This window comes from Phascolarctos cinereus, unplaced genomic scaffold (assembly GCF_003287225.1).
Source record: "Phascolarctos cinereus isolate Bilbo 61053 unplaced genomic scaffold, phaCin_HiC Scaffold_3;HRSCAF=262, whole genome shotgun sequence".
NCBI classification, from domain to species: Eukaryota; Metazoa; Chordata; class Mammalia; order Diprotodontia; family Phascolarctidae; genus Phascolarctos; species Phascolarctos cinereus.
In genome coordinates this window covers 227781616-227808381 of record NW_027555736.1, presented here as the reverse complement: position 1 = coordinate 227808381, position 26766 = coordinate 227781616, and the positions used below count along the sequence as shown (strand labels likewise).

Here is a 26766-nt window from a genome sequence, read left to right as displayed (position 1 = left end):
ACAGAATCTGTCTGTTGCCCAGGCAGAAGGGTTCAGGGAAAGACGACAGATGAAGTCACATGTTCAACTTGAATGTAGCCTGGGACACACGCTTTGGAGTCAGATTTGGAATCAGAGGACCTAGGTTTGAATCCTGGCTCTGCCACTGACTACCTATGTGACCTTTGGCAAGTTGCTTTATAACTCTGGGCCTGGGTTTCTTTATCTACAAATTGAGAGGATTGGATAAGACGGTCTAGAAGGTCTCTTCCAGCTCTAAATCTATAATCCTATGAACTAATTCATAACTTCCTAAATCCCACAGAGCTCAGACACCCAGGGATGGTCAAATCCACTACCCCAGAAAGGAGAAATGCCAGGAGAAGCAGCATAAAAACTTGTCCCTAACAAGCATTTGGGACAGGAGGTGAGAGGATATATCTACATTATAAAATCCCAAGGACTAGCAGAGTCCCTGGAGGTGGAGAATACAGAGAGGACAACATGTCGCATCTCCTGCTCCTTGTGCATCCAAGGTCCAGGACCAAACTTCCTTTCCTGACCTGGTCCCTACTGGAGGAAATTTGTTATTCAGTCATGTCCAACTCTTCATGAACCCATTTGGGGTTTTCTTGGCCAAGATACTGGAGTGGTTTGCCATTTCCTTCCCCATCTCTTTGCAGATGAGGAAACCGAGGTAAATAGGGCTAAGTGACTTGCCCAGGATTGTTGTTGTTGTAAATGTCTGAGGTCAAATTTGAACTCAGGTCTTCCTGAGTCCAGGCCCAGTGTTCTATCCACTATGCTACCTTGGCTGCCTACTGGAGAAAATGTTTACCCCTTTTTAGCCATCTCCCTACCACTCCTCTGTTCTACTCTCATAAAATGTATATATACATGTACATGTATATGTGTATGTGTGTATATGTGGATGCATGTATATATATGTATATGGTTGAGAGAGACAGACAGACAGAGACAGAGAAAGAAACAGCTATTTATCCTTAGTTTTATAGACTCCAAAGCTATTCCTACCCAGACCTCAGGCAGCACAGCGGAAAGACCATTGGCCCTAGAACCAAAGGGCCTGAGTCCAAATTGTGCCTCTGATGCTTAACCTTTGGCAAATCACTTAATGTCCTTAGCCTCATCTGCAAAGTGGAAGAGGAAGGTTGGACTTGGTGGCTTCTGAGGCCTTTAACTCTAAATCTATAACTCCCCCCACCCCCCAAACCATTTCAGCACCTCCTCCCACAAGGGTTCCCGTGGAACAATTTTCCAATAGAGATGAGATAAACATAGGAACTAGACCTGCAGTTTTATTGGTATGGAGATCATACCAATTCAAGTTGCCATCTTTTCTGTAACTTCTGGACTTAGAGAGCTGCCTGGAGCATTTGAGAGTTTAAATGACTAGCCCAGGGTCATACAACCAGAATATGCCAGAAGCAGGACTTGAAAGCAGGGATTTCTCACTCTCTGGTATAGAGAGACCAACTCTCTACACTAGATTGTGCTAGGCTGCCTCTCACCTTGCTGAGTGGATAGGTGTTCCCAGAAAGGCAGATTGGACTTGAGGAGGAAGAGGTCCCCCCTCAGAAGAGTCTGAACTTCATTAAGCTGGGCCCTCCAGTTGCCAAAAAGCCGGGCACTTCTTGGGAATCCTGTATCAGTTCAGAGAATATTGGACCAAGATCCTTCCCAACAAGTTGCAGGGGGTCCATCTGCTGCTCTCCTCAAAACTCTCCCAGTGAAACTGGTCCCTCTCAGTACAGCTCCCCAAAATTCCCAGGGAAATTCTTTATGTTTTCTCCACTAACATTCACAAGAACACCCCAGTAGAGGGGGAGGTATAGACCCCCATGAAGTCTGGAAGTCCTTCCAAAAGCAACAGCCATAAACAGTGCATTGCTCCCCACTTCCACCTCCATCCCTATCTGCCCATGAGCCATTAGCCTTTCCCCACCTCAGAGCCATGTTCAGCATGTTCAACAGTCAGCTGTCTCTACAGGCACACAAACACATAAATCTCCCTTCAGAGCTGGCAAAGTCACAGAGAGAAAGACAGATGAAGGAGACAGAGGTCCAGATGGAGAGACACCATGGGGTTGGTCAAGGAAAGAGCCGGAGGGTCATCGTCTACACCTGCAGTGCAGTAATGAAAGTTGGGGGCTTTAAGAAAGGAACTCTTCAGGGCAGCTAGGTGGTGCAGTGGATAGAGCACCAGCCCTAAAGTCAGAAGGACCTGAGTTCAAATTCGGCCTCAGACCAAACACTTGACACTTACTAGCTGTGTGACCCTGGGCAAGTCATTTAACTCCAACTGCCAAAAAAAGAAAAAGAAAGGAACTCTTCATGAGAGAAAACTTGGCTATGAATGGTATCAGTGAGCACTGAATCTTCTCCATCTTCTCCAATGATCAGTCAGTCTCTCTAGTCAGGTATTTAGAAAGGGCCAGGTTAAGAGCCCACTGTTCCAATGTGTTTAAAATTTGAGGAGGGGAGAGTGGAAGGATTGGGGCCAGACCCCATTTTATAAGGGGGAACTTCACATACAGCTCCTCACACACACACCCTTGGGAGTCACCCCATATGTGTGAAACTGGCATGAAGGAATCCTTAACATTCCCAGGCAGTGGGAGTCTCCTTCTAACCCAAAAGGGCGGTTGGGAGGAGGTGGGGTGGGGAGAAGGAAGCAGCAATGGGCCATGAGGAGGTTCGAGAGCCAGCTGACAGGGGATGGAGCCAAGAACCCTACATTTTAAGGCACTCAGGACATAGCCGGCTAGTCTTGGGCAAGCCTTTCAATCCCCACGTGTTTCCCGTTAGGCTCATTAGCAGCAAAAGAGGCACGAGAAAACAGTGTCAGAATAAGCTAATTAGAAAATATTCCACCAGCGTACAAGTGGGCTACAAGTGGGAAGCCATAGACAGAGAGGAGATGACGCCTACAAGCAATTGTCTCCAGGAGAGCTGCCAGGCTCCAATCTAGGGGTCAGGACTGGGGAGAAGAGGCATGAAGGTAAGCAGAATGGAGAGAGGAGAGAAGGGTCAGAAAAGGGAGTTATTAGGAGAAGCGGATCTGTTGGCAACAATTGATGAGTTTCACCCTGCAGGGGTTTGGTCAAGCAGTTGTCCACACATGCGCACACGCACACACACACATACACACACATGTCATTGCCAACATTCTACAGAGCCACCAAAACAATATTTCCAGTGCTGAAACTCCATTATGGCCAATGGTAAATGGTAAAGCTAGAAAATTGCAAGCATGTTTAGATGAGAATTTCTCTGGGACTCAAATGCCCAGCAGAAGGCCCAGGCACGGGTGGACCCATCTAGTGGACAAGGAAGTTTGGAAGAAGTCCTGCTCCCGTCAAAGCCAAAGCATCCTGTTACTCCTTCATCCCAACTTCTAGCAGTGCCCCGTTCACAACCAAACTCTCCTTTCCACCCGGCTCTTTTTTCAGTAAAGGGCAAAGTGACTTTACCAACCCAACCCTCTATCATGTTGCAGCACCAGATACAAACAACGAGCACCAGATACAGTGTCAGAGGGCATAGGTTTAAGCTCTGACTTTGTTACTTGACACATTTATAGCTTTGAGCAAATCACTTTACCCCTCTACCCTAAATTCCTTCATTTTTAAAAATGAGGTTAGGCAACTGGTCTCTGAGATCCCTTCCAGCTCCAGAGCTCTGATCGTTCTTCCTTGCCTCTTTGGTCTCTCCATTCTCCAGGTCTCCTGAATCTACTAAGACTTTTGTCTTCCTATGATTGGCCCCAAGCACCTTTTCCCCCTTTTCTTGTTATCTGGGTAGGAGCAGTGAAGGAAAAAGGAATCAGATACAGTAGGAGAAGACAGTCAACAAGCAGGTCAATTCCCATATACCCAAGCACAGAGAGGGACAAGAGAAGGGAGAAGCTCACACTAAATGAGAGATGGTGTGGTCCTGGACGAGGGTGGTAGCTACATCAGCGGAGAAAGCGGGATACATGTGAGATAGACCACAGGGGTAGAATCAGTGAGATTCGGCAACTGAGTAGAAATGTGTGATAGAGTAAGGAGTCCAATTTAAAACCAAAGTTTCAAATCTGAAAGACTAGAAGATTGGTAGTGACCTTGCTGGGAATAGGAAACTTAGGAAAAGGGGTACTTTGGGGAAAAGATAATGTTTGGGACATTGTGAGTTTGAGATGTCTATGGGAGATCTAGTTCAAAATGTCCAACACATAATTTGACATTATCATCATCATCATCACCACCATCATCATCATTGCTTGAGACTAGGACTGGATGTATAGACCTAGGAGTGGTCTTTGTAGAAAGGATAAATCTATGGGAACAGATGAGGCTATCATGAGAGCGGGTAGAAAGAGAGAAAATAAGAGAGACCAGTACAGAGCTTTAGGGTACACCTGTAGTCAGAGGATGTGATACGGATGAAGAGCCAGCAGAAGAGAAAGAGAAGTGACAGCCAACTAGCCAGGTAGAGAAAGTACCAGGAGAGATAATGTCAACAAAAACCCACATAAGGGGTTATAGATAGAGCACCAGCCCCGGAGTCAGGAGGACCTGAGTTCAAATCCAACCTCAGACACATGACACTCACTAGCTGTGTGACTGCGGGCAAGTCACTTAGCCCCAATTGCCTCACCAAAACAAACAAACAAAAAAAGCACAAAGAAGAGAGCATCCAGGAGAAAAGTACGGACGATGGAATCAAATAATCATGAGACATCAAGAAGGATGTAGACTTAGAAGATCATCAGATTTGTCAATTAGGATGCAATAAGCATGTGTAACTCTATATCAGATTGCTTACTGTCTCAGGGAGGGGAGGGAGAAATAGAATTTGGAACTCAAAACTTTTTTTTAATGAATATTAAAACTTATTTTTACATGTAATCAAAAAAATAATTCTTTTAAGTTTAAAAAGATGTAATAAGGAGCCAATATTGAGAAACAAGCAACTGCATGAAGCCTGAGTTTGTTATCAAGAATTGAAGCAAAATGAAAAGATTTTGCTGAAGGACTTTTCAGGGAACACTGGAGAAATTTAAAACAGAGATTTGATAACCAGATAGAAAAAAATTAACAGGAAATTGCTCAACTGAGGAAGAAATTAGAAAGTGAAATAGAGTGAAAACCTATGTTGACAAGAAATAAAACAAGTCATAGGCTTGATAGGAAAGAACTATTACAAATAGTCATAAACAAACTGGTTACATTGAACAACAGTTTCAGAATGTGGAAGCCCCGCTTCCCTCCTCGTTCAGCCCAGAAAGCTCCTCCTCGAGGTGCTGCTCCAAGTGAAACAGACACGCATCTAGAAGCCCAATAATTTTGCCTGCAACAGAAGAGGTTGCCAAATCACGCAAGAGAGGAAGGGCTAACTTAAGAGGCGTTACCTTTATTGCCTAGAAGCTCAGCCATTGAATCCCCTAGGGGAATGAAAAAAGCCATAGAAGTTAGAAAAGCTGTTAGTGAATTTGTAACATCAGTCAATTTAGATATAGATGTAGAAAGAGCAATAAGTAAAAATAGAATTAGGACAATTCCTCTATTCTTGTTAAATGGTTAAATTATAAAGCTGCTGGAGAAGTAGTTGCTACTTCAGCTATATTGTTAAGTTATATATAATGTACTTTTCAATGTTATTAAATGGATTATTCCATTATTACTGTGAGAGGCAGCTAGGTGGCTCAGTGGATGGAGCACTGGGCCTGGAGTCAGAAAGATCTAAGATCAAATCCAGCCTTAGGTACTTAATAGCTATGTGACCCTGGACAAGTCACTTAACCTCTGTTTGCCTTAATCAGCTGAAGAAGGAAATGGCAAACCATTCCATTATCTTTGCCAAGAAAACCCCATGAACAGCATTGGCCTGCTATGGTCCATGGCTTCATGAAGAACTGGACATGATTGAACAACAATAAATTATTACTATTGCTAGTATTGTATTTTTTCTTATTTAAAAACCAGTCAAATGGTATTTTGCATTATAATGTATGCATTATGTATTTTAATATCAGTGTAATAGAAATATAGATTTGGTATACTTCCAAATCATTTTCAGGGAACTGAAAACTTTTGGCTGCAAGGAGAAATGTAACACCCATTTCAAAGGCCTCTCCTACAGATGCTATAGTTACTGGTACTGTACTATAAGAGCCAAATGGAATATTTAGTATTTGGCAGTTGAAGCTGAAAGTTTATTGAAAAACTGAGCAAAGGGTTAACGGCGATAGCTTGAGAGAAACTGGAGAATTCAGAAAGATGAGAAAAATCTTCTTTTTTAGGAGAACTATCAACTGTATTTTATGAAGAAACATTATAAATAGAATTTATGAAAAGTGAATCTGGAGAAAAACAGTTAAGATCAATGGCTTCAGAAAAGATGAAGAATCTGTTGTTGTTATGGTTGGGAAGAAGCTGAAGAAGACAGAGAAAAAGAAGATGGAGGGATCTTCTTTCCTGACAAAGCTGCTTTAACCTTTATCTTATAAAGAAGATGAACAGGATTATTGAGAGATTGTTCTTGTTACCTTAAATAAACTGAATGGTAGAACTGTGTTTCCAGAAGCAAGGAGAAGTTATCAACAATTACAGTGATGGTTAGAGGTCACTCGGGCATTCACACAGCTAAAATGTCAAGAATTATTTATACCTTTGTGATATTTTTTATTATATTGTTAATAAATTGTATAGCCAGGAACTTTTAGAGTCATTTAATCCTAGGAGATATATCATGGGGTGTGTGCGTGTGTGTGTGTGTGTGTGTGTGTGTGTGTGTGTGTGTGCATAAACCCCTAATCTCTCAGAGTTAATATTTTCTCAGTAAAGTATGAGGCAAGGTCCTCAATTGAAAAAATAGAAAGAAGGGGAGGAATGGGAGGTTTGAAGAGACAAGAAAACTTTAGAATAGACCCCATGGGGAGTGGAATAGGAATCAATCAGGGAAGAGTAAAAGGATTGCCTTGCTGCAGTAAGGGCCCAGTTGAGGTTTTATATATTTGAAAGTACAGTACACTTAGAGAGAAAGGACCTGAGTTCAAATCCTGGCTTCTGCCTGTGTGACAATCTCACTGGGCCTCAGTTTTCTAATCTCTAAATCTATGATCCCCTGATCATTCTTTTCTCAGACTTCACTCTGTTCATTTCTCCCCTCTCATCTTCACTAACCCCTCCAATCTTGAGGGTATTTCTTTAGCAGCAAGTTCCAAAGTAAAAATGGTCAAGAAGTACGTAATAATGACAACTCACTTGTTTTAAAGTTTGCAAAGTACTCTCTTCACAACAACACTAGGATGTAGAGTTTTTTGAGGATTATTATCTCTCCTTTAAAGTTGAGGAAACTGAGGCACAAAGCAGTTAGTAAATTTATTTAGGGTCACACAGCCAATAAAAGTCAGAACCAGGACTTGAATTCTGGTCAGTGTCCAAGATCAGGGCACTTTCAGCTACGTAGATGCTTCCTTCTGCCTGCCTGTAGAGTGATTTAAAACAATGTCCATCTTTCATAGGTTATAAGGGAAGAACGGACATCTGAGGAAGGACTGCCCAGGAAATCTGAGTGTAAGCCAGTTCTGGGAGCAACCAAGAATTTGAAAAGGACCAGACCAGAGGCACACGCAAGGGGTGTTAAGTGCTAAGGGTGAAACTATAACCTTAGGACTGGGGGCCTTTTAAAACACAAGTGAGAATGTAATACGTACATTCATTTTCTCAACTGAAAACACTTAAAAATGTAACCTTCCTACCCACCCCCATCAATTCCTTCAGAAGGGTGTGGGAGGTGAAGCACAAGGAAAAGGTTAAGGAACACAATTTTCCCACGGGCTCAGGAATGCCCTGCTTGGAAGAGCTGGGTCAACTCACGTTTGATGCACTGGTTGGTGCTGTTGGCAGTCGTCCATCCTGGGCAGCACCGTCCCCCGCAGACGTTCCTCCTGCGTGACCACAATAGTGTTAGGAGAAAGGCACTCTGGGAATATCTGCCTGAGGCCAGTCCCCAGCTTCAGAGAACCCACATCCCTTTTCCGTTGCTGTTCCCTTCTAACGCAGCCTATGCTTGGGCCTGTTTGGGACCTGTCAGTCAAGTTTTACCACTATACACTGTATGTGGTGGAAGCTGGGAGGGCAAGGAAGGTGAGAAAGCAGTAGAAACCATGATCCGGATCTTAGAGATGCTTATAATTTAATGGGGGCAACAGGACAAAAACCTATGTTAAGAAAATGAGTGCTAAATAAGCTAGAATAACACACAAACAAGCAAACTTAGTGTGAATTGTTTTAACCTAAAAGTTCAGCAAGGCTGATGCTAAAGTAAGTGGGTTGGCTGATATGAGATGTATAGGGGTAGAGAGTGCTTCTTTGATTCGGCACTTCTGCTGAGGACCAGAAACCAAGGGGCTCTCCCTCTGCTCTCTGCCTGGGCTGTTAGTTCTAGAGTATTGGGAACCAGTGGCACTCACTGAGCAAAGTAGTGGCACAGCTATATCTATGCTTGAGGAAAAATCACTTTGGCAGCTGAGTGAAAGAATTAGTAAGAGAGCTGAGGCAGAAATCCTTAGGAGGCTATTATAGTAATCCAGGCAAAAGAAAAAGAGAACCTCAAGTAGGGTTGTAGTTCTGTGAGTGGAGAGAAGAGGGCATAGAGGAGAAAAGGACAAAGAGTTGGGCTCACATTCAAATAAGAGGTAGGAAGGGAAGGGAAGGGAAGGGAAGGGAAGGGAAGGGAAGGGAAGGGAAGGGAAGGGAAGGGAAGGGAAGGGAAGGGAAGGGAAGGGAAGGGAAGGAGGAAGGGAAGGGAAGGAGGAAGGGAAGGGATGGAGGAAGGGAAGGGAAGGGAAGGAGGAAGGGAAGGGAAAGGGGAAGGGAAGTGAAGGAGGAAGGATGAAGGGAAGGAGGAAGGAAAAGGAATGGAAGGAGGAAAGGAAGGGAAAGGAAGGAGGAAGGGAATGAGGAAGGAAAAGGAAGGGAAGGAAGAAGGAAGGGAAGGAGGAAGGGAAGGGAAAGGGAGGAAAAGAAAGGAGGAAAAAGAGAGAGGGAAGGATAAAAGAAATGAGAGTAGGAAAGAAAGAGGAAGGGAAAGAAAGAGGGAGAAGGAAGGAAGGAAGGAAGGAAGGAAGGAAGGAAGGAAGGACGGAAGGAAGGAAGGAAAGAAATGTTTATGAAGTGCTTACTATGTGCCAAGTACTATGTTAAGTCCTTTACAAAAATTTCATTTGAGCTTCACAACAACCCCATTTTACAGATGAGAAAACTGAGGCAAACATAAATAAGTGCTCATGACTATGAAGTTAGTAAGGTAAGTTCCTGAAGTCAGGTAAATCTTCCCAACTCCAGGTCCAGTGCTCTATCCACTGCACCACCTCTCTGCTTCTTCAGGAGAAAGACAGCTGTCTAGATTGACTGGGAAATGCCAAAGTTCTTTCAACACAAACTTTTCTCTAAAACCAAAGCTCACCATTTTAATATCAATCTCCAATCAGTGTTGTTGTACGGCCATGAGACGTGGAGCATGGCAGTCTCTGAAGCACTAGAAATCACCCAGATAGCACCAAAAAGGCACATGGGGGGTATGAGTTGACCACAGCACTTTATAAACGGGGAATTCTGAAGGAAAGGTAGAGTAAAGCATGTAACCCAAGAAATGTATGAGGGAAAAAGAAGGCTGGTTGGTCACATAGCGGGAGCAAGCCCATGTGATCCATTGCTAACTTCACAATGTCAAGAGAAGCTCAGTAAAGTTGTTGGATAGTAAGTATGTTGGATAAAACCAGGGGTGAATGTACCACATGAATCACACAGATTGGGCAGATAAGGATGGATTGTGATCTGCATTGTTGTAAGGAATCCCTAAATTGATAAAATCATGAATCTATTTGAATATTTCTTTGAGGAAGCACTCTGAACCAGGGAGTAAATGCCACTGTAGGCAAATGGTTCCTTGACTTTGGCCTAGCTATGTGGGGGAGGGGATTATTTTAAGACAGGCCTAACTCCCTAAAACCCAAGGCTGGGCTAGAGGTCCTAGAGTTGCTTTGGCCAAGAGAAGTTCCCCCAGAACAAGGAGTTCTTAAGTTGTTGGGGTTTTTTTTTTATAAAATATGTACCCGTTTGGTAGGTTGGTGAAACAAACCTTTGAACTCCTCTGGTAAAGCCTATGGACCCCTTCTCAGAATAATGGTTTTTAAATGCATAAAATAAAATATGTAAGATTACAAAGAAATCAAAGTTTTAGATATAATTTCACAGGTTAAGAACCCCTTCCCTAAGGTCTCTTGGTCATCATTTGTCCAGGGTCAAACTGGCCTTCATTGTCATCAATGATCAGCATCAGTAGTCATTTTTGAGTGCCATACTATAAGGATGGCTTAAGGACCTAGGGCCGATTCACCAGGACATTCAAGCTCAGGTAGTTAACTTGATAAAGGGTTTCTAAGGGAAGCATACTTCACAACTGTAGAATATAAGTGCTATCCAGACTTAGCAAGGGAAGAGTGTTTCGGTGACTGAATGAGCAAATGCTTTCATAATGAAGCTTTTCCTGATTTCCCTAGCTTCCTAGCTGTTCCCCTTATCTTTCCCCCACCTCCATCACCTTATACTTGGCACATAGCACACACTTATAAAATGTTTGCTGACTGATTGATGCTTTGTGATCCATAGCTGGCAGCAGGTGTACCACGAATATCCCTCCTAGATTTTGAGTAAACTTCCTACAAAGGCATTAGACATTCAATATAAAAGGGCCTCGATTCCAAAAACCTGAAAGGGATGGAAGAATTGTCTCAGATGCTCAGGGAAACAAGAGATAGAAGGTGGCAATGGAGGAGTGAAGATTGAAGAAGGACAGATTTCAGAGGTGACAAAAATGGGGTGAAAAGATGGAATGCAGAGTAAGATCTCGTGCAAAGTACTAGAATGGAGTAGAGTGGTAGAATCATAGAATAGTCTGTATGTCCACATGGAGGAAAAGGATAGAGTCTTTCTCTGGACTATGTGATGATGAAGGTTAACAAAGAAACTGAGCTCCCCTCTATCCTCCAACTTGTTCAAGGCACAAGGGAGCAGAAAAGATGAAGGAATTAGAAGTGAGAATGAGGCTATGGTTATTAGGGGGCTGACTGGGACTACAGATGGAGAAGCCTGTACTAGAAAAGGGAAGCTAAGAGCTTAGTAGTACATAGACTAGAACTAGAGATGAGGAGTCTAGAGTGTCCAGAAGGGGAGAGCTGAGACTGGTGGCCATTTTTAAACCTCTGTGGACAGCATGGGGGAGCATCTGGTCCCACTTAGGAGTTTGTTTGACATTTGAGTGGACCCCAAAGCCTGTGTGGTTCTTGGAGCCTCACAAAGAATTCAAAATAAATTCCTTTGGCTTAAAAAAAACTTAGGCCCATTCCTGGCCTTCTGAACCAACATTAAGGGGCGCTGCCACACAGAGAGCTCCAGGAATGTCCCCTACAGCCAAGTCACCCCTCTGGCCCATGGCTCAACCTTCCTGGATCAGACATCTCTAGCACCAGCCTCTTCCAGGAGCCTCCCATGCCCTCTGGCACTCTTCTTTCATCACCAAGACCTATTCCAGGAAAACTAAGTAGAGTGATTGGTCAGTCACACCTATTCCTGAGTCCTGGCCTCCAATACTTGGAAAAAGGCCCCAGGACCCTTCCAGGGTTTCTAGGAACTGGGTAGAGGGAGGAAGAGGGGAGGTGCTGGAGGGGAGAAATGGCATATCCATCTGTAGATTGCTGTTCAATCATTTCAGTTGTGTCTGACTCGTCATGATCTCATTTGGGGTTTTCTTGGCAAAGGTACCAGAGTAATTTGCCATTTCTTTCTCCAGATTATTTTATGGATGAGGAAACTAAGGCAAACAGGGTTAAATTATCTGCTCAGGGTCACACAGCTTGTGTCTGAGGCTAGATTTGAACTCAAGTCTCCCTAACTCCAAGCCCAGCATTCTGACACCCCAGCACATTACACCACCTAGCTGCTCCATCTGTAGATTACTGTCCCCTTATAAGGATTACAAGATGTGTCAGAGGTTGGGTCAGTGAGAACAAACAGAATTGGGTTCAGTGGACTCAGAGGACATAGAGTGGTGGGAGCATGGCAGAAAAAGGCTGTGAACAGCACAGAACCCATCCTGAAAAGTATATTGGGGCCAAACATCCCTCTCATACACTGGTAACAATTTAGGATATGTGCCTTCAGATTTTGCATTAGGGAGAATGGCCATTTCCACTTATAGTCTACCCTTTGGTGCTCTCATCAGAGATGAAATGCTAAACCGGATGAACCATGGGTTTGATCCATGCCACAAGGCTTATGATCTTACAGTTTAAGGAAGTTCAAATTTGGTCCAGAAAGCTCTCCAAAAGTATTGGAGATAGATGAACCGTAAGCAGATAAGAGAGCAACAACGAATTGGGTGGGAATAAAAAGTAAACCCTACTGTCATTGGGTACCATAATAAATCAACAAGCTTTTCTTAAGCACTTACTGTATCCTAGGCCCCATGTTAAGTGCTGGGTTCACAAGGACAAAGATGAAATAATCCTTGCCCTCAAGAAATTCACATTTTACATCTATTGGGGGGCCAGGGTGGGGAACCTGTGGATTTGTTCTGTGACGTTTGGATTCAGTCAAAGGATCACAGTTGAGGACTTAGAGGGCCACATGTGGCCTTGAGGCTGCAGGTTCCCCACCCCTGGACTAGATGATCTCCAAAATTCTACCAAGAGTGGACCACCAGTGAGGCCAGAGTAACGCAGTGGCAGAGCACTGCAGTTCCTAGTTTTACCACAAGGTGGCGTTTAGCTTTCAGTGCTAAGTAGCCGGGGGCAAGCTCCGCGTCGTCTCTGCATCATTATTCACGGTAGACATGGGATCATAGGATCAAAGACTTAGAATCAGAAGGGACCTTCCAAATCTAGTCTTACAACCTCGCTTAGCAGATGAAGAAAGGAAAAAGGGCCTAGGGGGTTGGCAACCTCCTCAAGGTCACACAGGGCATGACAGAACAGGGGATTTTAAGCCAGGATCTCTGACTCTCTTTCCAAGACCAAGAAGATGAATGAAGTAACAAGATCCCTTCCACTCAGGCTCCCACAGGCCAGTGGAGAGTAATACACTAGAGTTGGGAGGAAGCAACCTTCCCCTTTACCAAGAAGAGCGCACAAGTAATGTCTTATGCCATTGTGCACATGTGAGATATGTATCTACTTTAAATAGTGGATTGACCACACTTTACATGGAGCCCCTATGCATGCACACATTCACCTGCGCCAGATTAATTTTTCTGAAGCGTCACAAACATATCACTTTTGTTGTTGTTTTTCAGTCATTTCAGCTGTGTCCAACTCTTTGTGACCCCATTTGGGGTTTTCTCGGCAAAGATGCTGGAGTGGTTTGCCATTTCCTTCTCGAGCTCATTTTACAGACAAGGAAACTGAGGCAAACAGGGTGAAGTGACTTGCCAAGAGTCACACAGCTGGTAAGTGTCTGAAACCAGATTTGAACTCAGGAAGATGAGTGTCTTCCTGACATCAGGCCTGGCACTATCCACTGTACCACCTAGCTTCTCTGTATGTCACTTTCCTACCCTGAAACTTGCAAGGACTCCACATTATACATTATGTGTGTGTGTGTGTGTGTGTGTGTGTGTGTGTGTGTGTGTCTGTGTCTGTGTATGTATATATAGATAGATAGATAGAGCAGGTCTAGGTCATAAAGGCTCCTAAGTGTCCACTAAAGAGTTTGGACCAAACTACCTGCTCAGCCTATTGCCCACCACCACATGAACAGTTTCACTTTTTGCCACCTCTCCCTCCCCCCATTTTCTGTGATCTGGTAACACTGTCTCCTTGCTGTTCCTTGCACAAGACCTTCCATCTCCCAACCCTGGCCGTTTTTACTTGTGGTCCCTCCATGCCTGGAATTCTCTCCTTCTCATCTCTGCCTCCTGGCTCCCTTGGCTTCCTTCAGGTCCCAGCTAAAATCCCACCTTCTACAAGAACCCTCTCCCAAACTTCATGAGTGCTACTGCTTTCCCTCTGGAATTATCTCTAATTTATCTTGTCTATATAGTTTGTCCATCCATAGCTGTTTGAATAGAGTCTCCCCTCGTTAGACTGGGAGCTCTTTGAGAGGACAGACTGTCTTTTGCCATACTTTGCATCCCCTGTACTTAAACTGGCGTCTGCCAAATAGTAATTAGCTAACTGACCGATCCTATACTTCAGCCAGATTGGTCTCCTCAGCTGTGCACTTTTGCTGATATCATCACCCTGTTTGGACTGTCTTTTCTCTCCTCTTCACTTACACCTTTCCCTTTCTTCAAGGCTTAACTCAGGTCCTGCCTCCTCTCAACTGTTCCTCAATGGTCCAACTTCACAGGGATCACTCCTTCCCTTGAACGGCTACAGCACTTTCTTCTACAGCACCACTCAAGGGTTACTTCTTATCTTTGCATGCTTCTGTTCCATTGTCCCCAGTCCGTTGGATCTACAGTCTCTGAGCTGTGCCTCATACATCTTGGCTTCCTCAGGGCATTCCTCAAGCTCCAAGTGATTCCTCAACCTCAAATCTCTCCATTCTGCTTGGACCTCTCCTTTACATATAATAACTTTTACTGGAATTGCTTGTAAACATCAGCCCTCCTACTAATTTGTGAAAGGCCCAAGGGGTGTACCTTGTTGCACCTCTGCAATCCCCAGTGCCTAGCACAGTATAGGTGCTTAAGAAATGTTTGTTGAATAGTTGAATTTGTGGGAGCTCATTCACACTCAAAAACTTTGTCATTAGTGAAGATGGTGAGGAGAAACATGAATCTGCTTCCAAAAGCCCAGACTATCTAAATGCTTACTGGCTACATGGGGGAGGGTAAAGCAGGTGGGAACCAATGTGAATTATCAGTGTTGATTCAGATATTACTGCTTTGGTATGCTGTTGTTCTTCAGTTGTTTCAGTCATGTTCAATTCTCTGTGACCCATTTGGGGTTCTCTTGGGAGAAATGCTGGAGTGGTTTGTCATTTCCTTCTCCAGCTCATTTTACAGATGAGAAAACTGAGGCAAACAGGATTAAATGACTTGCCCAGGGTCACACAGCTAGTAAGTGTCCGGGGTCAGATTTGAACTCATGTCCTCCTGACTCCAGGGCCAGCACTCTATCTATTGCACCATCAAGCTGTCCTGTGGAAAGTGTGGGGTAGTGGAAATCCCTGTTACTAGCCTCTCTGGGTCTCAAATGTCCTCATCTGTAAAAAGAGTCCAGCAGAATAGATCTCCCCTGAGATCCATTTCATCTCCCTCTTTTTATAGAAATGGAAACTAAGGCCCACAGAGTTTAATTGGCATGTCCCAAATCACATGGGTTGCATAGCTAGGATTCAAATCCTGGCCCTCTTAACTCAATGCTGAATCCTACAGCTTTCCACTGAACCACCTTTCTCCTATCTTTAATTCCTACTCCACGCTCCCATTTTTCCAGCTGACCTACCTTTCCTCAGAGCTTCTGGTAGGTGGTAGGACATTTGAATGGAACTTGTCCAAAGTATGTGAGGACCATGTAACACACAGAAACATCCCATACAATCCTGTTAACAAACGAGTGAATACCATTTCTACACTGGCAGGGCAAAGCTGATTTTTGAAAATATTGTCTTCTACACAGGCAAGCTGCATAATTTATGTGTGTTATACATATGTGTGTAGATAGATAGACAGACAGACAGACAGACAGACAGACAGACAGACAGACAGACAGACAGACAGATAGATAGATAGATAGATAGATAGATAGATAGATAGATAGATAGATAGATAGATAGACAGATAGATAAGACACATGCCTACGCAAGTATACACAAATGCCAGACAATGGTTTGCCATTCTCCATGGAAATACAACTACAATCAAGATCACTGACTTAGTCCACTCAATCCCTGGGGCCCAAATGGAATGTACAAATTGTATGAAAGGAGTGGGGACATTCCTGCTGATTCCCTTGCCAGCTTTGCTCACTGTTCTCTACAATATTGTCCAATAACCACCAGCTCACCTCAGGAGGCACCTGTCAGGCTCCAGGCACTAGCCTAGCACACCACGGTTCAAAATAGCATGGACAGTCCAGGCAGGAGGAGGTCATGGGGCTGAGCCAGCAGAGGGAGTGGGGAAACCAAGAGCTTCTCGTGGGAAAGCAGAAGAATTGGGAGGCATGAGTGAAAGAGTGGTGTTACACTGGGGAGATGAATGAGAAGGAAACAGGGGAATGTGTTTATCTGTGTACATATGTTTTGACGGCTCAGCTCCACAAAGAGGATTCCGAGGAGCATGCATATGAACACACAGACACACGCACACACAGACACACACACGCAGACACACACACGCACACACACCTGCAGCCCAAATTTAAAACGTATAGCTCCAGACTTCCACCTATTTCCAGCTACTAAACTGGGTCGGCAATTTTCCCGGGTCCCCTTCCCCACCTCTGTCCCATTCATGTGTCCCGCGGTCTTTAACATTCTCAGACAAACCCAGGAGTTCACACAAACACCAAACTTCTATTCAAAACAAAGAGTCCCCGAGTAGGATGGGCCTCCACCTGTAAGTGCCACTCTCCGCACCTTCTCTGGCCCCCACTCCCCTGCCCGACACGTTCCCCAGGGGCCACTGCTCCGGGATTCAAGCACAGCACACACATGCGAATCCTGGTAAAGAAAACCTTCAGCTTCTGATTCGTTCTGCCCACTACAGAGGGACGCTTGGACCTCGGGGCACTTTCTTTTCTTAGCCAGAGCAAAGCTCTGTATCCTCATGTGAATTGTGGGTGTGCAAACACCTCAGGGCTGAGAAAGTTAAATTAGAGAGGAGGACGAAACTGAGGGAGGTGTAGAGGAGCTAAGTCGGGACAGCTGAGGAGGGGCAGGCAGCTCTCGCATAGCGGCTCCAAGTTTGGGTTCAGGCTCGAAAGGATGAAGCAGGTGCCAATGGCAAGGGGTAGGGAGGAACAGGAGATGATAGTTATATCATCGATCTATCTAGATAATAGATTTATTTATCTAGATACCATATTATTTCCTGCCCTTCGCTACACCCTTTCCGTATTGATATCTATCTACATGGACATACGTAATCGAAACGATATATATATATATGGATATGCATATACATACAACATTCATGTATATATAAAAAACATACATACGTACAAAGTGATATATAATCTTGGTGACGAACTTCCCGACAGCAATAACTACACACACACACACACACACACACACACACACACACACACACACACACACACTCTGGCTTACCCCATCAGTCGGCCACGGGATGACGGCGGGGGCGGGGGCGCAGCCCGGACTCTCTGCCCTGTCCGAGGGTGCTGCAGAGCCGAGGCAGTCCTGGCCAGGGCTGGGTTCTGCTGTCGTTGGACAACCGCAGACATCTGTGCAGGTGGCAAGACTCTACGGGTCTGCTGTGTTCTGAGAGGCCTCCTGATCTCGCCGTCGGTGGGGTTCCTCAAGTGTCCCCAACCCGGCTGGGGTACATTTCCGTGAGGCTGACCTGGACCAAGCCCTCCTTGCTCCCGAAATAGACTGTACACCTTGCCACCAGGATGACTGACCCCAGGTCTCCAAAGCCTGCCCCGGTCCCTGCCTGCGGGCTCGTACCTCCCCACGAGATCCCTCTGGGCATCACCCATACCCACAAAGAGAGCCAGGGTCAGAGGCAGAAAGCTTCTCCAGTCGCTCCCCATGGTTGGCCTCGGGCGAGAAGAGCTCAGCGGACAAGAAGCTGCAGCCGCCGCATGTAGCGCCCGGAGCAGCTACACACCGGCCTCCCTGGCTCCTGGTCTTGCCGGGCAGGAGATGCTTGCCTTGAGAGCTTCCGAAACTCACTTTCCACCCAGTGATCACTGTCCCAAACCCGCCACCCGATCAGGGGGTTGGAGGAAAGAAGAGCTACGGGTTCGGGCAGCGCCGCGATATCAAGGATGCCCCCGGATTCAGACCCGTTCTGATCCCCGGCCCCTTGCCTCCGGTTCAGCCCCGTGCCCCCAGCCCACTCTGCGCACACAGCTGCTTGCACCTTCCAGCCTCTTCCCCCTGTCACTGCAACCTCGGAGGGGATGTGGAGGGTTTTATTTTTGGAAACCTCCCACTTTTTTTTTCCCAGTCTTTTATCCACACTATTGCCCCCTCCTCGGAGAGAGAGCTCAGCCTCCTCATTACGGGAGAGAGGGAGGAATTCCAGTAACACCCACTTTGGCACCATCGAGCGTACGAGAGGCAGAGGGGGATTAACCCCTGAAGTGCTGGGGAGAGATGGGTCCCCTACTCCAAGTTTGACCCAAGAGCCCGCAGGGGAGGTAGGGCCCATGAAGGTCGTGGATCCAAGTGTATCTCCCACTAGTCAGCCCTGGCTGTCTTTCTTCTCCTTCTTCTGACCCTCCCCTTTTGGGGGCTCTCTCTCAGGGGCTAGTGGTGAATTCTGGTGGCCTCAACACACCTTGAAACTGAGTCATTGAGTGGTACAAGAGAAAGGTTGACGGAAGGGTCCAGGGCCCGAGACAGAAACCACTGCTGACTACAGTCTCCTCCCAGAGAGCTGATACCACTCATGCCCAGTGCCACATGCCGCGGGTGGCTGGAGGACAGTCCAGAACTCTCCTGCCTCTGCCTTCCCCTGGGGCATAAAGGGGCTTTTAGAAGACGACATGAGCAGTATGCCCCCTAGTGGAGTTAACCGAGTTCTTCATTCATAGCTACCGCATATTAAATGATTGCCTAACCACAGTCGTGCCTTGTACTCTTAACATTCATTCAGCCAGAAGTTCAAAGTACTTTCCCACTAGGAGCTCGTTCATCTGATCCTGTTCAAATCTTTGAGCCATCAATCACTGCAATTTATTTATAAGTCAAAGTCAAAGTCAGAAGTGTGTGTGTTGTCGGCAGTGAAGGGTAGGGTGGGTGTTAGTCTGGCACAAAGTCAAATAAGAAGCCAGTGACAAAATGGAGCATAAAATTCAGGCTTCCTAATCATGAGGGTTTCCTTGATCCCTCCTTCCCCTCTCCACCTGGAAGTAATGTCCTCTGAACTCCCCTAGTGTTTTATTCACACATTTCATGTGGTACCTACCATACTCTACCTTGTATCATATTTAGAACATGTGATTTCTCTTCCAGTTTGTAAGTTTCTTTTATATGCAATTCTAATTACACTACCCTAATATATTACTTCTGAATGCATTTCTTTTCTCCCTTGAGAATAAACTCTAGAAAGCACACTCTTATGTTCTAAAGGGGAGGAGGGGAGAGTGGATAAAAGGAAAAGAGGCAGTAGATGCCAGGCCAGAGCTTAAAGTGGTTAGGTAATTAATTATAATGCTTTTTTCTCTGTTGATTATCTCCCATTTATCCTACAGATATCATACATGTGTCCACATATTCATGTAAACACACACATATATAATATATATTGTTTATACATAGTTGCTTGCATGTTATCTCTCCCATTGGACTGTGAGCTCCTTAAAAGCAAGGACTGTCTTTTGCCTTTCTCTGTATCCCTAATATTTATCACAGTGCCCAGCACATAGTAGGTGCTTAATAAATATTTATGGACTCACTGTCCTTTCCTTCAAAAAAGGAGGGGACAGATAATCAGATTCATAGGATCATTGACTTAGAGCCGCAAGGAACTTTATGCATCGTCTCATCAAATCCCTAAATCTCACAGATGAAATTGAAGAAATGGAAACAATAGATGTCTAAACGCAAGTTAGCTCAGAGGCCAGGAGGGTCCAGGAGGCACGGTGGGCCAAAGTGGGGTGCAGGAATCAGCAGAGATTTTTTAAAAAGTGGAATGCACTATTGTGGTCTAAAGGGCGTAGAGAAAAAGGATAGAAAGAAAAGAGGGAGCAAGGCTGGTGTCAATGCAAATTTAGGAAGGTTTGGAATTCCAAAGTCCAGTACAAGGAAACAGAGCACATAACAAGAGAGTAAAGCATGCCAGCTTTATTGGGGAAGCCTTCCCACCCTCAAAATGCCACCAGCCTTGGTATTGCATGTCATCACCACCCTTTTTACCTCTGACTGGAGGCTGGAGCCATGAACTCCAAAACCTCCATTATTTGAGGAAGTACAGCTCAGAACATCTCCTCATATCTCACTTGGCTGAACTGCTTTGGAACTTCTCTGATTTTTCTTCTATTTGGGCACCTTCCCAGGCCACCTCTTCCCCCCTTTCCCCCCCCCCACACACATTTGAGCTTCCTTTTGTGTTGTCTTCCCCTATTAGATGACAAACTTGCCGAGGGCAAGAACTGTCTTTTTTTACATTAGTATTCTCAGCACACTTAGCACAGTGCCTGGAATATAGTAGGCATTTAATAAATGTTTATTGACTGATTGAGGGGACATAGGATGGTGGAAACAGGTGAAAAGCACTGGAGCCCTGGCAGAAATGGACCCTTACCTAGTAGAGTTTGGTGGGCTTTTTAAAAGTTTTCATTAGAGTTACTCAGGATCAGACAGGAGGAAGGAAGAAGGGACCCCTGAAACTAGAGACTGGTACTGATTCACGCTAGTGGGGTGACAAAAGACTCCTGGGGAACTGATAACTAGTCGATATTCAAACCCCGAATCAGCAAGAAAGGGGCTTTTTCACATCTATCTAATGTGACAGGGTGACTCACGGGCTTTGAACTTACCTGGAGCTTTTTCCTTTAGCAGGTTGGGGAACTCTTTAACCCTTGGACTTAAGGCAAGATTTCTTGGACCAGCTTCAAGGGGAAAAAACTGGTGCAAGCTTACTCATGACAGAGAGTTTTAAGGCTCAGGGAAGGATCCTTTGTAAGAACTCTCCCATTCTGCCCACTATTTCCCCAAGATTCATCTGGGAGGATGGGATGACAAACAAGGTATAAGAAGCAGGTTCCTAAGAGAATCTCTGCTAGCCCATATTTCTTTCTTTCTTCCTTCCTTCCTGCCTTTCTACCTTCTTACCTTCCTTCCTACCTTCTTTCCTTCTTTCCTTCCTTCATTTCTTTTTTTGTCTATGGGAGGCAGCACAATCTAATGAAAAGAATAGTGAATAGAGAAAGAGTATTTCAAAGCATTTTGAAAGTGTCTATTATGTGCAGGGTATTGTACTAAGCCACTTCACAATTATTATATCATTTGTTCCTCCCAACAACCCTGGGAGGTAGGTGCTATTCTTATTCCTATTTTTATAGATGAGGAAAATGAGGCAGACAGAGATTAAGTGACTTGCTGAGGGTCATGAAGCTCTGAGGTCAGAGTTGGACTCGGGTCTTCCTGACTCCAGTCCAGAGCTCTATCCACTGCACCACCCAAGCTGTCTCTCACTAGAGAAACATCAGTTTGACTCCTGCCTCTGGAATTTGCAAGCTGTGTTGTCTTGGGGGAGTCACCGAACCTCTTTGATCTTTAGTTTCATCATCTATAAAATGAAGATCATAACATGTATAGTAACTGTCTCTTAATGAGATAACAATTGCCCATGGCACTTGGCAAACCTTAAAGTGTTAGCTATTATTATAAGAGAAAGGAAGAACAGGACAAAGAACACCAGCTACCTACTATCTCTTGCCTTCAGGACCATGCCCCCTTGGTCCTAGGAGCCAAAGAGTCAATTATTTCCCATCACATAGCCATGGGGCATGGAGCTTCACACAGGAGAAGCAGGAATGAGGGGATCTCTGAGAAGAAAAGAAAATATGCACAATAATAGCACTTTGTACTTTTCTGAGTGCAGGTACATCTATCGCCTCGTTTTATCCCCACAGTTCTATGGCTGGTGTTATTAGTCCCATTTTATGGATGAAGTAAACTGAGACACAAAGAAATGTTCACCTACCAGCCCAGGTTCACCTACGTACTACATAGCTAGGGCAGAACCCCCCAGATGTATATAGGATCATAGCGTTTAAAACTAACAGGGACCTTAGAAGGGATCATTGACTCCTTCATTTTACACATGGGGAAACTGAGGCCCAGAGAGGTTAAAAGACATGTCCAAGGTCACTCCATAAGCTACCAAGAAAGAATTCAAAACTGTGTCTTGACTCCAGATCAGATTCTCTTCCCATTCCATGATACTGCCTCCAAATATTCTCTTTAAACATGCCTTACTCTTTCCCGATGGCTACTGTCAGATATATCCACATCCACTTGGGTCTTCTCTCTGGGACAGTACTTTTGCTTTAGCCAAGGCCTCCTCATTTCAATGGGGGTAACCCCTAGCTCCACCACTTCATGGACCAGAGCCATTGGGTCTCTCACTACTCTGCCCAGTAGTAGTTGGTGGGTAGAGTAGGTCTTATTCTGCCCAGGCTCAGACACTGGATCTTTTGTAACATCCATCCTGTATCCAATGGCACAGCTCAGCCAGATAGTATCCCTTCTCCCCATTGATGATACCACTACTACTCTCCTTATTTCAGATCCCCATCAGGCTCCCAAGACCAGAAACCTTGGAGTCATCCTTGTCCCTTAGCTACTTTTTCCTCTTGTGTGTCCAAGACATTATTATTACGCCATCTCCCTTGTCTGCATATTTGGAACTCTGCCACCCACTCAGTCTCTCAACCCGGGCTCCACCTCAGCCAAAACTTACACACAAACTTTCTTCTTCCCTCACTTACAGAATCAGCTACCCCATTCCTTCTCTAGGAGTTCTTCTAATTTCCCACCCAGTACATCCACAACCCCAATGACTGAATGATCTACTCTAAATAAATGATATCACCCCATCCATAGTACTTTTTTCTGACTCTGCCTTCTTGCACCTCATGCTTGCCCCTTCTCTGATGTGAGTCTATGGATGCAACTTTTCAGAATCTCCCATCTCTAAAACACCCTTAGCAGGGCCTTGAGTTACCTCTGGAGCTGGGACTACCCATTTCCTGTCATTCATTAAATGAATGAATGAATGAATGAGGGGCAGCCTGGGAAATAGAAAGAATACTAGATTTGGAGTCAGAAGACGCATGGGTTGTAATTTGAGCTCTCTTGCTCATTAGCCGTAGAAAATCTCAACCTATCTGGGCTTCAGTTTCCTCAGGAAATAAACAAGAATAATAATAAAATTTCTTGTAATCTAGCCTTCACAGGGTTATTGTGAGAAAAATGTGTTGTGAATGTTAAAGAGCTTTACAAATGTGAAATTTTATTATTCACCAAACAGCTATTAAATACCTATTGTATATACAGCACTATGCTAGATGGAGGGAAGATATAAAGTCCAGATAAGGTATGGTCCCAAAGTTCAACTCTTCATGACCCCATTTGGGGTTTTCTTGGCAGAGATACTGGAATGGTTTGCCCTTTCCTTCTCCATCTCATTTTATGAATGAGGAAACTGAGGCAAACAGGGTTAAGTGACTCACCCAGGTTCACACATCTAGTAAGTGTCTGAGGCCAGATTTGAATTCTGGAAGATGAAGGTTCCCAACTCCAGGCCTAGTGTTCTATGGACTTCGCCACCTAGCTGTGATGGCTATAATATACAATATTATGTGATAAATACATTACAAAGCACAAAACAAATTGCTTGGTGTGGGGAGGAGGGAGGGAAAGAGGGAGCCAACCAGGGGTGTGCTAGTAAATGTTTAACAATTGCTTTTCAAAAAAAGTACATATGACACCCCTTTAGGTTTAATTGGCACTATTATCATTTTCTCCATCACTCTTAGGTATAGACCAGTGGTATAATACTCAAATAGAAATGAATCCCTGTGGGCCACATATTGACTTAGAAAACTAGAAATGAACATTATCTACATCATATTTTTATTGATTTTGTTAAACTATTTCCCAATTACATATTAATCTTGTTCTGTCGGTTTTGCTCACCATTCACCTTGCGAGTTGCTAGTTTTGACTTCTCTGGTTGATTAACAAAACCGTAAATCGAGTATGCGTGAATTTCCAAGTGTAAATGCTCCCACTGAAAATTTAACAATCTAGCACCCTTTGGAACCGAAAACCATGACAAAGGTCACTGCTCTCAGGTCTTCTCAAGCTTTTTCTCTCATGATCCAATTCACCAAGATCAAAGTCCTGGAAAATTTCACCTCCTTTCTTACCCCATCCCCTTCTCAGCAGTGGTGCTGGGGTTCTGACCCTTAGGAAGATCCTTGGTTCTGACAGTCTCCAGCTTGGCCCATGACTCATCCTTCCTCTGCTTCCCTACAGCCTTCTGCCAATTAGGGGATAAGAATGATGCCAGCGCTACTCACCCACCTCCTGGGCCTGTTGCAGGGAGTAATTCATCTCTGAAAAGCTCTTGGGGGCCAGGAAGTTCTTTATAGAGAGTCCCAAGGGTTTGATAATGAGATAATTGACTCATGGGTAGAAAAGGAAGGCCTCAGCCGTGATCCAGGACAGAATCACTGCTGTTTGACTGACACTGGACAGAAGTCTAATTGCTTTCTCATGTCATGCTGGAATAATGCTGGGGGCTAAAGAGCTACCAAAGCTCTTACTAATTTGATAAACAAGAGCCTAAAAACAAGGAAATATCTTCCTGTTCCCTTTGCTGGAACCCAGTCTCCAGAATGGAGACAGGATTCCGGGGATTTTTCTTACTCATTCAGACCTCGGAAATGACTGTACCTCCAACACCGAATTCTTCTTCCCAGGAGGGCTAGTTCCCCTCTTTCAGAACAAATAACAAATTATCTAGTTAATCACTGGGTTGGGCAGTGGAAAGGAACACTAATCAGACTCCAGGCCCTCCAGAGGAGAGCACCCAGAGAGATAAGCAACCCAGAGGCGTGGTGGTCTTCTTTTGCTACTCAGAATCTATGGCCTTGAAACCAAAAGCCTTGGTCCTCAGCATGAAAGATGGAGGTAACTCAGAAGTTAGGTGGTACAGTGGATAGAGAGTGAGTGGGACCTAGAGTCAAGAAGTCCTGAGTTCAAATGTGGACTCAGACTAGCAGTGTGACCCTGGGAAAGTCACTTAACCATGTTTGCCTCAGTTTCCTCATCTGTAAAATGAGCTGGAGAAGGCAATAGCAAACCACTCCAGTATCGCTGCCAAGAAAACCCCAAAAATGGGCTTATGAAGAAACGGACCCAACTGAGCAACAAAAAACTAAGAGGTCACCAAACCTAATGCCTCCAGAAAGAGGCTCAGTTCTTCCTCCATTCATGTTCTTAAGGCCTGCACAGACTGGCACTCAGCACCAGGCACTGCCAGACTGGCTTGCACCCAGAACTCACAAAGGCAGTGCCCAGGACTAACACTGCCTGTCTCCTATGCGGACAGGCATGTCCTGCCAGCTGGGTAGTTGTGACTACATCTCCCTTAGGTATTTCTTACATGAGCAGGACTTTAGATCTAAACTATTAGAAGATTGTGAATCAGGCAATCAGGTTTATCTGGAGCCCAGGTGGAGCCCAAACCAAATAAGCTCCTATGTGTCCTGGGATTGAACAAAGCTGCTCTTGTCTATGGCCCCCTGGGAAGCTAAGTCTTGCAGATACCAGATCTGCTCATTCTAGAAAGAGTACCATAGACTCTAAAGCTTAGAGAACTAGGAGACCAGGGCTCTAATCCTGGTTCTCTTACATGAGCATGGCTGAGCTCACAAGCCCTTCTGGGCTTTAGCTTCCTAATCTACAAAATGAGAATAATTATGTCATCATCCTCTCTCTCCCCCATCCAATCTTGCAGGATTATTGTGAGAATGAATTAAATACTCTCTCTTAGTCTGGAGAGAGGAAAGTATCAGTACCTAGAACTTTTCCTTAGCATTTAGAGACAGAGTTACTTTCGCTTTCCTAAATAAAAAGGAAGAGATAACTATATTGGAATAAAGGGCTGGGTATGGAGTTAGAAAGACCTGGTTTCAAATCTCTCCTCTGACATTTATTAGCTATGTGACTTCGGATAGTTTAAAGCAGAGGTACTATAAAGATCTCTTTAAACCGTCTCTTCTTCCTTGTTTCTTTCGAGGGCACTACCATACTTCTGGAACCTAGGTTCACAACCTCAGTCATCCTCAACTCCTTATTCTTACCCTCCATATGTTTTTGTTTGTTTGTTTTTTGCAAGCAGGTTTAAGTGACTTGCCCAGGATCACACAGTCAATGTCTGAGGCCATATTTTAATTCAGGTCTTCCTGCCTCCAGGGCTGGTGCTCCATCCACTTTGCCACCTAGCTGTCCCTCACCCTCCATATCCAATCAAGTTTTAAGTCTTGTCAATTCTTCCTCAACATCTCTCATACCCATCCCTTTTTCTCCACTCATCCTTGGCTAACGCCCTAATTCAGACCCTCATAATTTCTCCTCTCAACTATTGAAGTAGCCTCGCGATGGATCTCCCTGCGTCAAGTCTTATTTATTCACTGTCTTTTCAGTCCAGCCAAGGTGGTCTTGCAGTGCCTTACCTTATGATACACTATCCCCATCTCTGTGCTTTTGCAAGGCTGACTCCTATGCCTGAAATAAAGTCCCTTTTTTAACCCCTACCTCTAAGTTTCTTTCAAAGTGCAGATCAGATGCCACCTTCAGTATTAGATCTTTCCTGATATTCCCAGATGCCAGTGCCGCCCCACCCAAAATAACCATGTATTTATTTTTTACTGTATTTCCTTTTATGCTTATGCAAGGGGAGAAAGTGCAGTTTCTCATTTGTACTCCAGTAAAGCAGAAATTTGGAAGGAAAAAAAAAAGACAGTCATTGCAATGTTAAGAGACATGCCTTTCAGATACAAAG

General features: G+C 44.6%; 1 protein-coding gene across 1 annotated transcript in view; it reads right to left on the bottom strand.

The window, feature by feature from the left end:
- The window catches only part of LTBP2 (latent transforming growth factor beta binding protein 2), a 191518-nt gene extending 173276 nt beyond the window's left edge, over positions 1-18242 (bottom strand). Inside the window, 2 exon segments of the mRNA XM_020986296.2 lie at positions 7866-7936; positions 17325-18242. Coding sequence (XP_020841955.1) covers positions 7866-7936; positions 17325-17770 — 517 coding nt within the window. The 5' untranslated portion in view covers positions 17771-18242.
- Positions 18243-26766: the final 8524 nt, after the last annotated feature.